The 18600-nt window shown below is 39.4% G+C and overlaps 1 protein-coding gene across 19 annotated transcripts in view; it reads left to right on the top strand.

Annotated features, from left to right (window-relative positions):
* ULK4 (unc-51 like kinase 4) overlaps positions 1 to 18600 on the top strand; it is a 659217-nt gene that overhangs the window by 57251 nt on the left and 583366 nt on the right. For all 19 annotated transcript variants that reach the window (XM_058288214.2, XM_058288209.2, XM_058288208.2 and 16 more), the window contains one exon: positions 10967 to 11045. In XM_058288214.2, coding sequence (XP_058144197.1) covers positions 10967 to 11045 — 79 coding nt within the window. The remainder of the gene's footprint in view (positions 1 to 10966; positions 11046 to 18600) is intronic.

Below are 18600 nucleotides of genomic sequence, written 5' to 3'. Positions count from 1 at the left end.
CTCTTTATTCTCCAGGAGGAATCTTTGCTTATATATTTGTTATTCAGTCCATATTCATTGAGAACTTTATTTTTTAATTAATTATTTATTTTTAGGATGTCTTGGGGATCAAACTTGGGACCTCGTATGTGGGAAGCTGGCACTTAACCACGAGATACATCTGCTCCATGAGCGCTTTGTATGACATCTCTTAATAGCTACATAGTATTCCATTTTGTTTGTGTGTATATACCATATTTTATATAAGTGACTACTAAATTTTCACACAAAATATTTTTTCCTTTGTTAAGTTAGGAGTCAGATTTCTAATTTATATTTTCCCAGGAAGCAATCATGTCAATTTTCTCTGTGTCTCTGGTTATTTACCAATTCTTACTCATGATTTAGTGTATTTCTGCCATTTCTCCTTTTTTCTTAGAGTAACTAGTGACATTTTGTTTCTTTTTAATATCCGTGCATTTGCTTTGTCGATTCCCTCGATTTTATGCTTCAATTTTTAAATTAAATAATGACCTTATTCTTTTAAAAGATAATGCAAGCCCATAATAAAAAAATCAAGCACTGCAGGAAAGAAACTAGAATATTACTCAAAATCCCCACACCCAGAAATAAACTATAGTTATCATTTGGTGAATACCATTCTAGCCGTCACTGTATTCAGGAGAGATATATAGAAATACTTTTGAAAAATAGGATTATATTGTACATGATACTGTAGAATAAAAAATATTTAATCCTACTTGAATTTAAGAAAAAGGAAATAACTTGATTTTCAAATATATCTCATAAATTTATAAAAGCTAAAGTTTGAAAAAAAAAAATACAAACAGCCTAACATTTGCTCATTGCTTAATTGAGAGCTGAGGAAATTCATTCTTATTTCTTCCTGCCTACTGGTAACAGTTTGTACATTGTCATGGTTTAACTTCCAGCAGCGAAGAAGATGAAATCCAAGAGTGAATTGGGATAAAGAATTCAGAAATAGAGAAACTGTAAAAAAAAAAAAAAAGATACAATGTAAACTATAATCCATGCGGTGTACCGGTATTGCAAAATGTATTCACCAAATGTAATTAATGTGCCACAATGATGAAAGAGGTTGTTGATACAGGAGGAGTGGAGGGGGGGGGTGTGGGATATGTGGGAAGCTCTTATATTTTTTAATGTAACATTTTTTGTGCTCTATGTATCATAAAAAAAGGACAAATAAAAATTAAAAATTAAAAAAAATAGAAGTCACCACGGTAACAAAAAAAAAAAGAAAATGATGCTAACTGGCGCGGAACACTTACTTCACTTTATTCACGTATAACACCATGAGAATTTGGGTGACAGAAGAGAGAGTAAGTATCATAAACCATGCAAATGTCTAAGTCCCATCTTTGAGTTCTTTTCGGCATATACCTAGAAGTGGGATCGGCAGGATCATATAGTAGTTCTAACATAACTCTTCGAGGAACTGCCAAACTGATTTTAACAGTGACTGCACCATTTTACCTTCCCAGCAACAATGATTGAGTTTTCCTATTTTTCCACATTCTTTCCATCATTTGTAATTTTCAGTTTTTTAAAAAATAGTAGCCATTCTACTGAGGATGTAATAGAATCTCATTGTGGTTTTTTGTTTTTTGTTTTGCTATTTGGGGTCCCTTTCTGTAGTTAGTCTTTTTAAAAAATGTTTATTATTATTTATTTCAGTCAGCCTGGCTGACTGAAATCCAGTGCAGTTAGGGACAGGTTTCTTTCCTCTAAGATCAGACTGCAGCCCTAACCTAAACTCCAGCCCCATCTCCAGCAGAAAGGTAGCTGGTGGAACCTGCTCAGGGTCTCTAGGCAACTGCAAATGTTCTCTGCTGGCATAGGCTGGATGGTTGGACACCTGGGACTGCATCCCCACACCCCAAGAGAATAGGAAGGCAGCTGGGTATCCTTGGCCTCTCTGGGCAATATCAGGAGTTTTCAGCCCATACAAACAGGTTTGTTGAGTGCCTTTGAGCCCATCTCCACCTCTGTCCCCCCACAGGATAGGAAGGGGGTGGTGTTTTCTCAACCTCTCAGTGCAACTTCAGGCAGTTTTGGGCTGCACAAGCCTGACTGTTGGGCACCTGTGGCTCCACCTCCATCCCCAATAGGACAAGAGGTGGACTGTTTTCTCAGTCTCTTTGGGTAACTGCAGGTGCTTTTGGCCTACACAGCCTGATCTGGTGGGTACTTGTGGGCCCACCCTGACCCTCAATAGGAAAGAAGGGGGGTGGTCTTTCCACAGCCTTTTTGGGCAACAGCAGACCTTCAGCCTGCATGAACTGGACTATTGGATGACTATGAATCCACCCCCACCCCAATAGGATAGAAGGGGTCTGGTATCTCCACAGCCTCTCTGGGCAATGGTAGGTACTTTCAGCCAATAGGAACTGAACTGTCGGCAGCTTGTGGATCCAACCCCATGCCTTAAGAGGATAGAATGGGGCTGGTGTTTCTTCAGCCTCTCCAGGCAATGGCAGCTCCACATGGGTCAAGGAAGCCCGGGGTTTGAACTGTGGACCTCCCATGTGGTAGGCAGATGCCCTATCCATTGGGCCAAGTCCGCTTCCCTTTTCCATGTAAATTTAATGTTTGGCTTTTCCATTTCTGCAAAGAAGGCCATTGGAATTTTAATTGGCATTGCATTGAATCTGTAAATCACTTTGTGTAGAATTGACTTCTTAACAATATTTAGTCTTCAAATCCATGAACATGGAATATCTTTTCATTTAGTTAGGTCTTTTTTGATTTCTTTTAGTAACATTTTGTAGTTTTCTGTATATGGGCCCTGAACATCTTTGATTAGATTTATCCTTGGTTATTGATTCTTTTAGTTGCTGTTCAAAATGGAATTTTTTTCTTGATTTCTTCTTCAAAGTGTTCATTGCTAGCTATAGAAACACTACTGATTTTTGCTTGTTGTACCTTGCCAGTTAGCCGAATTTATTTATTAGTTCCAGCAACTTTGTTGTGGATTTTTCAGCATTTTCTATATATAGTTTCATGTAATCAGCAAATAGGGAATTTTTCAATTCTTCCTTTTCAATTTGGATGCATTTTATTTCTTTCTCTTACCTAGTTTCTCTAGAATTTTCTGTACAATATTGAGAAACAGCAATGGCAGTGGGCATCCTTGTCTTATTTTGACCTTAGAGGGCCAGCTTTCATTGTTTCACCATTGAGTATGATGTTAGCTGTGGGTTTTTCATATAAGCCCTTTATCATGTTGAGGAAGTTTCCTTCTATTTCTAGTGTTCTAAGTATTTTATCAAGAAGTGCTACTGGATTTTGTCAAATGCCCTTGCTGGGTCAGTTGAGATGATCATGTAGTTTTTTTTCCCCCTTTGTTCTGTTTATGTGGTATATTATCTTTATTGATTTTCTTATTGCACCACTTTTGCATACTTGGGATAAATCCCACTTGATTTTGGTGCATAATTCTTTTGATGTGCTGTTGGATTTGGTTTGCTAGTATCTATTTCATAAGAGATAAGGGTCTATAGTTTTCTTTGTCAGGCTTTAGTATGAGGGTCATGTTGGCTTCATAGAATGAGCTAAGGGGTATTCCCTCCTCTTCAATTTTTTGGAAGAGTTTTAGTAAGATAGATATTACATCTTGGAATGTTCAGAAAAATTCTTCTTTGAAGCCATCTGGTCCTGGGCTTTCCTTTGTTTGGAAGTTTTGATTTCTGATTCAATTTCTCTATTTGTTATCAGTTTGTTGAGATCTTCTATTTCTTCTTAAGTCAGTGTAGGTAGTTTGTGGGTTTCTAGAATTTTTTCATGTCATCTGGATTATCTAATTTGCTGGTGTAGAGTACCAAGCTTTATCTCTTTAAGTCCTTTTTATTTCTGTGGGGTTGGTAATAATTGTCCCCCTTTTCAATTTCTTATTTCAGTCATTTGTGTCCTTTTTCTTCTTCATGTTTAGCTAAATGTTTGTCAATATTATTGATCTTCTTAGAAGAACCAACTTTGGTTGTGTTGAATCTTGTTTTATTCTCTATTTCATCTATCTTCATTCTAATCTTTATTTCCTTTCCTCTGCTTGCTTTGGGTTATATTTGCTCCTTTTTTTTATAGTTCTTCCAGTTTTAAGGTTAGGTTCTGATTTTAGATCTTTGTTCTTCTTTTGCACTTTGAATTAGTGTTTGGGGTAATTTTCCAAATGGGCCAATATTTCCCAACTTAATCTGAGGTCATAATAACACATCGACTGAGTAGCATTTGGGATTTCAGTTTCTCATCCTTATCATTAAGATTCACTGCCTCCCATCATCAGTTATTTATTGAGCATTTACAGTGTCCCAGGCACAATAGAACATACAGAAAACACTGTCCCTGCTTTTGAGGAGCTTACATTCTAAAGGGAAAAAAAAACATACCTTTTTTCAGCAGGCACATTTTGAAATTTTTGTTTATTTTCTTATTCCCTGCTGCTTTTTTCTACCTGCCTATGTTTGAGTCTATACTCTACTTTTGAATTTTTGAGGATGAATATTAGGATTATAAAATCTCTGTTCTTGAAACAAAATTTAGGGCTAAATAGTAAAATTTAAAGTTAAACATGAGGATTATAAAAATTTTCGGGAAGCGGACTTGGCCCAATAGGGCGCCTGCCTACCACATGGGAGGTCTGAGGTTCAAACCCTGGGCCTCCTTGACCTGTGTGGAGCTGGCCCACGCATGGTGCTGATGCATGCAAGGAGTGCTGTGTCACGCAGGGGTGTCCCCTGCGTAGGGGAGCCCCACGTGCAAGGAGTGTGTCCCGTAAGGAGAGCTGCCCAGCGTGAAAGAAAGTGCAGCCTGCCCAGGAATGGCGCTGCACACACGGAGAGCTGACGCAGCAAGATTACACAACAAAAAGAGACACAGATTCCTGGTGCCACTGATAAAGATAGAAGTGGTCACAGAAGAACACACAGCAAATGGGGGCGAAGGGGAGAGAAAAAAAAATCTCCTCTCATCACTTTAACCTGTGGGTCTTTTGCATTGCAGTCCTGTTCTTTGGTGCTGTCAGGTCCTCAAATTCCTGGTGCTCTGTGGTTGTTAGTTTATGCTTATGAACAAATGATTAAATTGATGACTAATAGAAGTTAGTAATACAATTTTACTCTCTGCTTGTGTAAATCTGTTTCTCCAACAGCTACTCTTTTAGAGAAAAGATTTGGTGTGTGAGGGGTGAGTTTGTTGGCTGATTGACTGTGTGATGTTAGGAGCCCAGCTGGCTGGAGGGCCTTTTTAATTACAGTGGTGCTTTTTCTTTGGTGTGGAGCTGACTTTCCCCTTCTGACCCCTTCCCTGCTCTGCCATTTTTGGTTTCCACAACCTCACTTGTTTATCACCCCTGAGGTAGATTGCTCATTGTAGGAATAATTTTCCACTTTTATAATGGTGGCCAGGGTGGTGAACTTTATTTATTTATTTAGTCTTTATTTATTTTTTTAATATTATATTAAAAAAATATGAGGTCCCCATATACTCCCCACCCCCTCACCCCACTTCCCCCCCCATAACAACAATCTCCTCCATCATCATGAGACATTCATTACATTTGGTGAATACATCTCTGAGCACTGCTGCACCTCATGGTCAGTAGTCCACACCATAGCCCACACTCTCCCACAGTCCATGCAGTGGGCCATGGGAAGATATACAATGTTCGGTAACTGTCCCTGCAGCAGGTGGTAGACTTTATGCTGTGTACGGAGAGTGAGATGGAAAGGTTATAGGACTTAAGTGGCTCAACTGTTCTTCATGCATGTCTTTCATCAGTAGCTCTGATTGTGGTATGACTCATCCTAGCTCTCTGCTTGAGTTCATCCCAAGTCTCTGAGGCTTCTTTGGAAAGATCTTTGCTTACCTCTGGTTCTGAGACACCTGTATCATAAATTCTATTTATATCATCTTAAGATTTCCCCAAACTTTCATTTTCAGCCCTTCTTTTTGTTTGCAGTTATCATTTAATTAAGACATTTTTGTTTCTTATTTTAGTAGATTCTTGAAAAACCTCAAAGGTGGGTGGCAGTGTTCTGTCTGCCATCATGAAGCAGAATGAAGTTTGTCATGTGTTATTTATGTAGTGATTTATTGCAGTTTTTGTTTCTTATTTGATCCATGAGATATATAAAAGTGCTTTTAAATTTACAAGTGTTTTGGCTGTTTCAGTTTATATTTATCATCTCTATTTTTATTACATCCATCATAATGAGGCCTGTATAAATTTGCCTTTGGGAATTTTATGAATTTTTCTTTGGGGTCTAATATAAAATCATCTTTAAAAGTATGCCATGAATCATGGTTTGTAGCAGTATTTCACTATTTGTATATCAACTGTAACAAATGTACAATCCACATGTAAAATGTTATTATTAGGGGAAAGGGAAAAAAGGGGGAGGATGTTGGATATTTGGGAATCCCCTATATTCTGTACGTGATTTTTCTGTAATCTCAAGCTTCTTTGAAGTCAAAATGAAAAAAATAGGACACTGGGGAAATAAATGAAAGAACTGAATATTCAAGACAACATCTTACAGTAATGAAAGAAATAGCAAAGCATTTTTTTAAAAATCATATATTTTTATATTTTTATTATTTCAAATTTATTTTTAAGTATTTGTATTTTGTTATTTTTAAAACTATCATTACTATTTCATTTTCTTATTGTATTTGGTTATTTTGTTGGCTTTGTTTTTGAAGAAGTTTTGGATCACAGAAGGGTGACAGCTATGACAGGAAAGGATCATTGGTGTGGGGTGTCAGTGATGGGGGATTCATGGGAGGAGGTTCACCTGGTGCATACCTATAAGGCATATAAATGTGTTCAAGTGTTCAGGGACCATTGTCATGGTGGGTGGAGATTCACACAATAACTGAAAGAATAATGAATTCCCATCCTGGGGAGTTCTGTCACATTTTCTAATGGGACAGCAAGAATCCCCCTAGTACTGGGGCAGTAACTAGTAAAGGAGGATGGACCATTGATGGGCCCTTGATACTGATAACTGTACTTAGGAACTTTTTTTTTGAATTTGAAACTTAGCCTATTCATTTAGCTTGCCTAGGAGTTACCTCCTGAGAGCCTCCTTGTTGCTCAAATGTGGCCCCTTCTAAACCAAACTCAGCATATAAATGCACTTCCCCCTGGCGTAGGACATGACACCTGGGGATGAGCCTCCCTGGCACCAAGGGATCACTACCAAGCACCAACCAGCAATGTCACTGGAAAAAGACCTTGACCAAAGGATGAAAGGGTAAAGACAAGTGAGTTTATACAGCTTAGAGACTTCAAAGTGAGTTGGGAGGTATTCCAGAGGTTACTGCTTACGCACATCTCAGCAGGATCTCATTGACTGCCAAAGTAAATACTGCCTCAAATGGCAGGGCTCCTGAGGGCTCTGGAGACATCCAGACTCTATAGACAAAGCAAACAGCTGAGGAATTTGGCACCCTGCCAGGGGGCCCTACTTTGGAATTTATGCTCCCCAGTGTGAGTTGTGGTTTCCCTACACATGGCTCTTTTGCCCCTTCTATTTAAATCTATAGTTAGTATTAGACTTGATAGGTATATGTCTGAGAGACTTAAATCTTTGAGCTTTCCATGTACCAGTTGGGCCCTGAATCTCAACAGAGTTTTAACACCTGCTCTCCAGTTCGTTGGACTCACCCAGGACAACTCTAACAAGGAGATGATGATGGACAACGACCATCGTAAGGATCAGAGAGTCTGCAACTGCAAGCAAGATAGTCCCATCCATCTGCCCCATGGGATCTAAGCCCCCTCTCAATTTGAGGTGGAGTGGGTATCACCATCCTAGAATTCTCAGGATTGGGGAATGAAAAGTTGACTAGAATAGTCTTACTGTTATTCTACTATAGATTTATGTTATTCTAGCAATAGAAGAACTTTTATCATTGATGTGGAGGCATTGGACACTGGAGGTTCTGAGGGGAGGGAGAAGGAAAAATAGGTGTAATATGGGGGTATTTTGGGACTTGGGAATTGTCCTGAATGACATTGCAATGACAGATACAGGCTATTATATGTCTTGTCATAACTTAGAAAATTGTGCAGGAGAGGGTATAAACTACAATGTCAACTCTAATCCAGGCTTAGTGGCAGTGCTTCAAAATGTGTTCATCAATTATAACAAATATACCACACTTATGAAGGATGTTGTTAATGTGGGAAAGTGTGAGAGGTCTGGGGAGTGGGGCATATTGGAATCCCCTATATTTTTTATATAACATTTATATAATCTAGGTATCTTTAAAAAATGTGTATAAATATATGCACACACACCCACACATATATATATATATATAAAGTATGCCATGAGTGTAATACATTAATAATGTGATGACAGTAGCCAACACATTCAGTACATATTTATTGTCTGGCACCATGGCAAATCCCTTCACATGGTTTATCTACTTTGCTCCTTAGAACAACTTGATTACGTATAGGTACTCTTACTAGTCCCACTTAACGCATGAAGGATGAGTAACTACCCCAGGGTCCCCCATCGAGTAGATAGACCCAGGACCTCTGGTTCCAGAATTCACCAGTGAACCAAGTGTGGAGCATGTTATAGGGTGCAACCTTCCATATGTGCATCTGTTGCTTTGAGTGTCTTGGTTTTTATTTGGAATGCTGAAATGCATGTATGCATTCATGATTGCCTTATTGCTCTGCTAGGGAGAGAAGTAGATTGATGTTCCCCCCTTACTATTGGGTTTCCCTTTTATGCTTGTTATTTGGTGCATAAAGATTCATGCCTTTTATCCTTTGTAGGCTAAACCATATTTAGTTTAAAATGAATCTTTTTCTCTTTTAATGCTTTTAGCCTTCAATTCTACTTTGAGATTTACATGGGAAATCCTGCCTTATTTTTTTGTTTGCCTCTGCAACCATACTTTTGCCCACTGTTTTCATACTAATGTGTTTAATTACTTTGTTTTTGATATCAATATTGTATTCACTCAATAAACTTTTTTTGAGGGCCTACTGTGTGCTGTGCTGAGCAAGATTAAGCTCTGCTCTCGCAGTGTTCCTGGGCTGGTTGGAGAGATGATAATAAACAAGTGAACAAATGAATAAGTCAGTATAGAATTTTAGATCTGCTCTTTCTAATACAGTAACCACTAGCCACATGTGGTTATTGAAGTTTAAATTTAAAATTAATTCAAATTAAACAAAATTACCTATTTAGTTCCTCAGTTGCAATAGCCATATTTCAAGTGATCAACAGTCACATGTGACTAGTGGGTACCGTCTGGACCTTTGCAGACACAGAGTATTTCTGCCATTGTGTGAAGGGCTGTCAGTGCTGCTGTAGGTGCCATCTAGAGTTGGGCACATTTCTGCAGTAGAGCCTGATGGAGGTTTTGGGGTACCTCAGGTAGTAACATTGGAAAGCAGCCTGATTTATGAGAAGGAGCCAGCTTGTGAGAGCATTACATTTTGGTGGAGTTGCATTTTGATTTTTGGTATAGCCCGGGAGTTGTTGCTGATATTATTTATATGTATTTAGTTTATAACTTAGAACTCTAAGGTTTTTTAGGGGACGTGTTTTCTCTTGTTCTGATAGAAATAGTGTCTGGTGAAATTGGAGAAAATATTTAGCATGTTGTGATACATTTTTATTTTTGGTGAATAAATCTAGTAGCCAATATTTAATTTTGTACTTTGGAAAAACGATTCAGTGTTTTTTAAGTATTTTGGGCCTGTCCTTGAAAAGAGGTAAATCAGTTGTGTTTTCTAATTAGTACACTTTTGATAATAAGCATTTGTCTTAAAAATATGGAAAAAGCCTAGACCTAGGATCCTGCTACTTAATGGCACCGCAGGAATTAAGCACACATGCAAGCGGAAGCCTGTCTGACTCGCTGTGGTTGCATGGCTGGTCAGGGGGCAGGGCTCTGCCTAGTAGGAGCTTTTCTTGAACTCTGGTTCAGAGTGACTATTTTAGAATATAACCCCTTTATTCAGAGGCTGGATGCTAATCATACAAATGCCTTATTCTTCTTTAGTCTGCATATGTTAAGAGATTTGATACCTACTTCAAGGAGTGTTGAACTCCTGATGGATTATTTCTGTGTGTTGTAAGAGTTCTGACAGCATGAATGTTTTCCCTTTGGTACTTCTCTGAGGCTGATTTGTTTCCCTCCATGCATCTCACATAGAGGTTCTCTGGCTAATGGACACAGGTTATCCCTGAGAGTATGCAAGCGTCACTAAGTAAGGATGTGGTCCTCCTCAAGTCACGTGTTCACCTGTTTTTTTTACAGTTAAAAGAAAAAGCACCTTGTGAAAATGAATGAAAAAAAATGATCTTTCTACATGAAATAGCTTTTTCATGTTATACTGAAGTAATAATTATTAAGTAGTAACTTTATTTTCTGCTGCATACCAAAAAAATACCTCACTGAAACTTGTATTTTTTAAAATAAAGCAATATTTCCAGGATTTAGGAGTGTCAAAACTTCTGTTAAAGTGACTATATCAATATTTATGTGAAACTGTTCTGATAATTATTTACTAACTACTTAGGTGGACACTCTTGCTCCACTAACAAATAGGACAATCCTATAGCCCCATGACTCTATACTCAGAGATAAAGAGTTAATTATTATTTCCCTCTTCTCTCTGGTTACAGCCTTTGAAATTTTTAATTTTTCCCTTTTACTATTAAACCATGACTTGTTTAAATGTGTCACTATTACAGACAGCTGCCAAGGACATTGCTGTCCGTGTCTCCGCATGTGCACAGGGGGTGTTCTCCGGGCTGTACACATGGGGAAGTGTGCACTTGCCCTGTCACATTCAATTTTTATTTCACCTTCTTTTGTCTTATGCTCACAGTTGTGTAAGGTAACAAAGTGAGGTTGAGTTCCTTGGTCCCTATCTCTCTTCTTCAGAGACTCTTTTTCTCTCCATTTACAGACGGGCCAAGGTTGCTCGGGTGATTGGTTTACTGGCCTCACATGCGATGGAGCTCCAGGAGAATACACCTGTTATCGAGGTAATTTCTTTTTAGTATGCAGAAGGTTATGATTTACAAAAAGATTATTCTTGATTTTATAATTTACAAAGTGCAGCTTTCCTTGACTTCACTTAATTTTTCTTTGTGGAATTGCGGCAATAGTTATAAAATGATACGCATATTAGACTTTAGGCTTAAACAGCAGCTCATTTACAATATATTCTGTTATTAAAGGTAGTATGGGGGAGGTGGACTTGGCCCAATGGATGGGGTGTCTGCCTGCTACATGGGAGGTCTGCAGCTCAAACCCCGGGCTCCTTGACCCGTGTGGAGCTGGCCCATGCGCGGTACTGATGTGTGCAGGGAGTGCTGTGCCACGCAGGGGTGTCTCAGCGTGGGAAAGCCCCACACTCAGGCAGTGTGCCCTGTAGGGAGAGCCGCCCCGTGTGAGAAAAGTGCAGCCTGCCCAGGAATGGTGCCACAGGCCCGGAGAGCTGACTGCAGCTGGATGACGGAGCAGAGAGAGACACAGATTCCTGTGCTGCTGACAACAACAGAAGCGAACAGGGAGGAAATCACAGCGGGTAGACGCAGAGAACGGACAACTGGGGCAGCGGGGATAGGGGAGAGAAATAAATAAAATAAAATCTTAAAAAGAGGTAAAAAAAAAAAATAAAGGTGGTACGGCAGAGTTACAAGGCTTGTGTAATCATTTTTCCTTTATTTTTGGATAAGGTTCATTTTATCACTAGTTTTCTTATAGTCTACCTGGCATCTTATTTTAATTAAAATGCTTTCTACTTAAAACATAGCTCATAATTCAAACTAAAATTATTTTGACTTTTCACCTGGAATTTAGTGTTTTCATCCTCACCGCTTGTCAGTTATTTCTGGCGAGGTTCCCAGTATTTAATGGGCATGTGTGTAGTAAAGATCTTTTCTAAGATCAATCGTTTCTTTCAAACACTAACACTAGCATTTCTTACTAACTTCGTTAGGCAATAATTTCAGACACCATGAAATGAATTGCTCCCATTGTATTTTTTCGAGTGTCCTTTAACATGAAAACCTGCTTTCTATTTATCCTAAGTGTGTTACGCTTATTTGGTAATAGATTTCTGCCCCTTGGACTAAGAGAGACTCAGATACTCAGATCTCCATCCCTTGGACTGAGAGAGATTGAAAAGCCAAAATAGATGAAACGAAAGGTACACTCCTAAAGGAAGGAGAACGTGGTGAGGAATTTCTGCTATGAGGGAAAGTGTTCTATATTTGCATTGTCCACTTAGTAACTGGAGCAATATCTTGGCTGGCCCTGGGCTGTTTGAGTTGGTGTGAATGGAAGATTGATGTAAGCTCACTGCATTTCCTCTGCTTACAATTCCATCTCTGTGCTCTGTGAACAGTTGGATTGCTGAACTACCAAAGAAAATGTCACTAAGTCTCAACTTCTCCATTTATCTTTCTGGAAATAAAAGAAATGAATTGTGGCCTACATAATTACTGATGTTACCAGCTTGATTATCAGAGACATGCAGAGTAGATTTTTTTAAAGACCAAGCAGATAGAGCAGAATCCCCAGTCAGATGCGAAGGTTTAGGAGTGCAAAGTGCTTCTTCTGATAACACAGAGCAGAGGGTCTCCACTGAATCAGTATAGGAGATGGGAGGGAACTTACAAAAAATTCTAAGCCTGAGTCCTACAGCTCTAGGGGACATTCCTGGATGGCCTTGAGTGGGCTGTTGTTGCTCAGGAGTAGTGTGCTGTTAAGAAAGCCCTGCAGATGTAAACTATGACTAGAATTAAAATGTCAGCACATGCATTACAGAGTAGAATGGGTGCTTCAGGAAGCTGAGTTAGTGAATTCGATGATCAGTTAGAAACTATCTTAGAATTCAGAAGAAAAAGAAAAAAAAAAAGAAACTGAATTCAGAAGAAAAAAATAAAAATTATGAACTTAAAGGGCATGGAAGATAGTTCCAGAAAAGCCATTGTGCTGCCCAATATGGTAGCCACCAGTTAATTACAAGTGGCTCCTGAGCACTTGAAAAGCAGCTGGTTTGAACTGAGACAAACTGTAAGTCAAGAAGACACACCAGAGTTTGAGGACTTAGTATGAAAAAAATAATGTAAAATTATCTCATTTTTAATTTCCACATATTCAGATGATAATATTTTGCATATATTTAGTTAAGTAAATATATTAAAATTAATTTCACCTGTATATTTTAACTTTTTAATGTAAAATTGCTTTTTAATGTGGCTACTAAAAACTAAATTATTTCACTTGAATTATATTTCTCTTGGACAGCACTGTTCTAAGATATGCATAATGGGATTTTCAGGAGAGATGAAAGCAGACAGAAGTTAAACAATTGTCAAAGAAATAACAGAAAACAATTTTATCATGAGCTGAAGAAAGGTTGGCATCTCTAGATGAAAGGTCTCACCGAATGTCAGGCAAAAAACACTAAAAAAAGATGTACATTTAGATATATCCTGATAGAATTTGTAATTTCAAAGAGAAAAAGAAACCCAAAACCAGGTTACAAATAAAGAAAAGCGAGACAGGCTTGCAGTTATGAGGGACCGGTGATTGAAAGGGTTGGCATGTTTCAAAGAGCGACAAGGAGGGCTAGTGACTAGAGCTGCTGAGTCAGGGAGGGGATGGTGGTAGGAGGCACGGTGAGAGGAAGCCAGGGGCCAAAGTCCAGAGAGCCTGGTTATTGGCAGGGTCAAGGCTTGGGACTTAAATTTGAGTGAGATGAAGAACCGTTGGAGGATTTTGAGTAGAAGAGGGCTTTGATGCAAATCTATTACCAAGCAAATATGGACTGTATCAGGGCAAGGTAGAATCAGAGAGACCAATTAGGAGGCTGTGCCAGTAATTCAGGTGGAAGATAATGGTGGCTTAGCCCAAGTAGTAAGTGATGGAGACAGTAAAGAGGATTCTCTTACAGGTAGGTACACACCTGTGTATGTGTGTATGGATATACATTTTTGGGGGATAGATTTTGAAGATGGATTCACAATTTGCCGATTGCTATGCTGTTGTTTGCAGGTAGTCTGTAATAGCTTAAAGATGCAAAATTCTAATGGCCAATATAAATTCTAGCATTCTATAAACATATGAAAAGTGCTGCATGTTCAGAGAAATGCAGATTAAAACCAAATGAACTATCAAGACAGCGTATTAAAATGCCTCTTTAATCCTAAATGTTAGTGAAAGGAGGGAGTGGCGTCAGTGCTGGTGGGCATGTAAATGGGCACAGTCACTCTGGAAAACTGCTTGGCGGGATCTCTGCCCAGAACCCACTACCGTAACCCAGTGAGCCACGTGCCCTGTACGAGATATCTGTTATCACTGTTATTTGTCCCTTATGTCCGTCAACAGTTGAATGCACGAAGCGTGGCATGTTACCACAATGGAATACTAAATATTTATCATTGCGAATAAATAGCTACAGCATTGGGCAACAAGCCCCAAAGACCTTTGCAGCCAAAGACAGTTTTCCTTGGCATCAGCGGGACATTTCCTGGGAAATGCTCTTTCTTCTCTGGAGGGTCAGCTCCTCCTTGGGGCTGCGGTGTCAGGGGGAAGAGGTGTTGTCATCACCGAAGGGGCGAGGGCTGAGGGGTGCCTTGTGGCACAGAGTCTGTGGAGAACTGGCCAGCGGCCAGGGCTGGAGTTGAGGCAGCCACCACCCCAGTGGGTCCTGGGCCCCGGCTGGGGCTCTCTGGCCGTAGGACTTCCTAAGGGGCTGGAAACAACATAACCTGGGACCTGTCAGTAGTCCTGAGCGCTGTGCCCAGCTCTCCCCGGCTCTGTTTGTATGGCCTTGTCGTCTTGGTGACTGCTGCTGCCGCTGAGCATTTGGTCTGGCAGGTCTCGAGTCACACTTGTCCTTTGAGCGCACTCAGGTTGGGTTCTCTGGCCAGTGCTTCCCTCTTTGCAAAGACTGGGGACCTGGTGTTCCCTAACTCTTGTTTCTGTTCCCTCTTGAGGATATTGTATTCCTTATGCCACGTCCAGGTGTGGAAAGGATTCTCCTTCCTGGTTCTTGTAGCCTTTACTCCTGTGCTGCTCTTTCCCTGGGTGTTTGCTGATGTTTTATAAATTTGAAATACAAAGACTTGGGAAAAATCATTCTTATTTTGGTTAAAAAAATCATAGTGTGTATTTAACTATCTGGGACATTATTTTGAATTAAGCATGCTACAAACCAACTTCCATTGTATAATGAAGATCTTACACAACTTGAAGTTTTGCCAGGTGCTCTTATTATGCCATCTTTTGTTAGATCTCACAAGATTTGTTAGTTCTTAATTTTAACATTACTTTCTGTTGTGAGCAAGCGACTGTGATAATTGAAGTAGCCACCAGAGGTCGCTCAAACAGTGGAAATGAAGTTCTCCAGCTTTAGGACTTCCTCTTTGAACTTCCACAAGCAGCAGCATCTGTGGAGAATTAGAGTGTTCTGTGTTTCATCAGTTCCTGGTTCTCAGAAAGTTTTGCGATGTAAAATTCAATTTCATTCCATTGGTGGTTATTACCTCTTGAAATTAATGAAAGCTACTGAACAACCTGTCCAGGAAGAATGTTATTTCAGGGGATCAGGGAACCTGTGGTGGAGTCCTCTGTGAACTGTAGGCTCTGAACTCTTGAGACCTTGATTCTGTAATGCTCACAACTGGGCATTTGTAGATGATTATGCAGTAAATCTTTTTACTATTTTTATGATATAATTTAAATCTCTTTTTTCTTATTCTGTCTATAGTAGTTATAGAAGAGAATTGTTTGTGAACTCTTGTATGCATTTAGAAATGCTTAGTGAACTCTTCTATATTCCACAGAAAAATTAATGCCAACCTCTTAAACTTTTCCTCCTTGGTAACACTTTCATCACTCTGTAGTCATTGTGGTTCTTATATGTAATAATTTTTAAGAAATATTGCCAATGTTATATTACATATATTTAGTCTCATGCATGCAATGGATGTGTTTTAGGAAATTGAATATAGAATCCTAAAATTGTAGAACTGGCAGGAATATTAACATTCTATTTTGATCCCTTCATTAAAAATTTTTAGGGAAGTGGATGTGGCTCAAGCCCTTGGATGCCTGCCTGCCACATGGGTGGTCCTGGGTTCAGTTCACAGTGCTCCTAAAAAGAAGACAGGGACACAGGGAGCAGACAGCGAATGCAAACAATGAGGGGGGATGGGGATAGATAGATAAATCTTTTAAAAAATATTTGTAATGGAAAATTTCAAATATACCTCCTTATTCTAATCTCTCTACTTTTATGTATCATCATTCACTTCCATAGTTATGAGCATTTTGGTGTCTCATCTATCACTCTCTTCTACTTCCTCTTTTGGCAGGGAGACTAGGGTATTTTAAAGAACATGCCAGCCATCACGCCATCTTACTCATAAGTACTTCGGTGTGTATTTATTTATTTTTGTTATATTTTTTATTTTTATTTTCTTAAAGAAGTTTTAGATTACATAAAAGTTACATAAGAAATATAGGGGATCCCCATATACCTCAATTCTTTCCCCTCCCACATTTCCCCATTAACGTCTTTCATTAGTGTGGTACATTTGTTACAATTGATGAACACATAATTGAAGCACTGCTACCAAGCATGGACTATAGTTTACTTTATTGTTTACACTTTGCACCACACAGTTTTATAGATTTTGACCAAATGTATAATGGTCTGTATCTGTCATTGCAGTTGTCCTGCAGAACAATTCCAGTGTCCCCAAAATGCCCCATATTAAACATATTCTTCCTTCTTGCTCCCCTCATAACCTCTGGTGGCCACTGCCTCTACATCAGTGTTACAAGTTCTTCTATTACTATAATAATAATAAGTCTACTTTAGTCCACAGTTGCATTCCCCCCTTATCTTTGTTCATTCCTCAATCTTGAGGATTAGGGTGTGGTGATGTCCATTCTGCTTCTGGTTGAGAGGAAGCTTAGATCTTAGGGGATAGATGGATGGAACTGTCTTGCTTGTTGTTGTAGATACACTTTTTTTTTGGGATAGGCGTTGTACATCATCATCCTTTTGTTAGTTGTCTTGGGAGAGTAGGTGTTGGCTGCAACTCTGCCGAGATTCAGGGCATATGAACAGACTGAAGATTTAAGTCTCTTACATGTCTTTAATGAGTATAATGCTAATTATAGGTTCAAGTAAAAGGGGCAGAAGAGCCATGTGTAGGGAAATTATAAATGAGTCTAACTTTTCAGTATGTATTTCTAACAGAAAAGGACTTAAAAATATAACCAAAATACCACTGTCACAGGTAAAATCAAGAGTAGTTCCTGACTATCATCCAATAATTTTCATATTTCCTTAATGGTCTCATACATGTCATTTTGCATTTTTTTGAGCTAGGATTGCAACAAGATATGTTGAATTTAGGTGATGTGATTCTTAAGTATGGTAATTAAAAATGACACATTTATTCAGTGTAATGATCAGACTATTGTATTTAGCAATTAACAGCATAAATGAAAAAACAAAACCCTAAAACCCTTTTTTGTAATGCTTTGTACTTTCCACAGAGCAGAACAGTTTTATCTGAATAACAGTTTTATCTGCAGAATTATGTCATCAAAAGCGACACCTTGTCTTGCCACTGTCTGGGTCCATCATGATTTCAGTCACTGGGCTGAGACACATACAGCTCAAAGTAATCTCAGATGTGGTGCTCTTCAGTGTCTTCTTTAATGCCACCAACAAAGATCTTTTTCACAGTGATGTGGCACCTGGCCTTTGCGAGTCATCTCGAGGCAGCGGTCTTTGGTTCCACACTCTTCTATCTACCTTGTGTGGCCTGACGTTCAGGCTGCATTGCCTCCCTCCACAGTGGCAAGCAGAGCCACTGGGTGCTTTGTATCTCTCATTACTGCACAGTCTGTGAGGGTTCCCTGTTGCTTGAAATGCCTCCTCAGACTCTCGTAATTTAGTACAAAGCTCAACCCTCCAGTGGAGCTTCTGTAGCTCTTCGGGCCCTTAGACATGAGGCAGTGGGAGGAAAGACTTATATGATGCTTTCTCTGTGACATCCATGGCTGAAGGCTTAAGTCTGATTATTTTAAACATTTCTCTATCTTCTATTTCCCTCCTCCCATCATTGTTGTTTGCCCTTGCTGCCTGCTCTCTGTGTCCTTTCACTGTTCTTTTGTGTTTGCTTCTGTTTTTTCTTCTTGTGTTTCTCTTTTGGAAGCACTGGGAACTGATCCTGGGACCTCTGGTGTGGGGAAGAGGCACTCAATTGCTTGAGCCACCTCATCTCCCTGGTCGGCTGCATCTCTCACTGTCTCTCCTCTGCTTCTCCCTTTGGTGCATCATCTTGGGGCTGCCAGCTCTCCACGGCACGGGCTGCAAGCTCTTTGCAGTGTGGGCCAGCTTGCCCTCACCAGGAGGCCCCAGGAATCAAACCGGGGGCCTCCCATATGGTAGATGGGAGGCCAATCAGTTGAGCTGCATCCGTTTCCCCATCTTTTATTTTTAATGCCCTGTATTTATTAAAGACAAATTGTCATTTGTCTTGGCCAAATCTCGAGTATTAGAAA

The sequence above is a fragment of the Dasypus novemcinctus genome, chromosome 26 (assembly GCF_030445035.2).
Source record: "Dasypus novemcinctus isolate mDasNov1 chromosome 26, mDasNov1.1.hap2, whole genome shotgun sequence".
NCBI classification, from domain to species: domain Eukaryota; kingdom Metazoa; phylum Chordata; class Mammalia; order Cingulata; family Dasypodidae; genus Dasypus; species Dasypus novemcinctus.
Note: the sequence above shows the minus strand (reverse complement) of the source record. Positions and strands in the feature narration are given on the sequence as shown.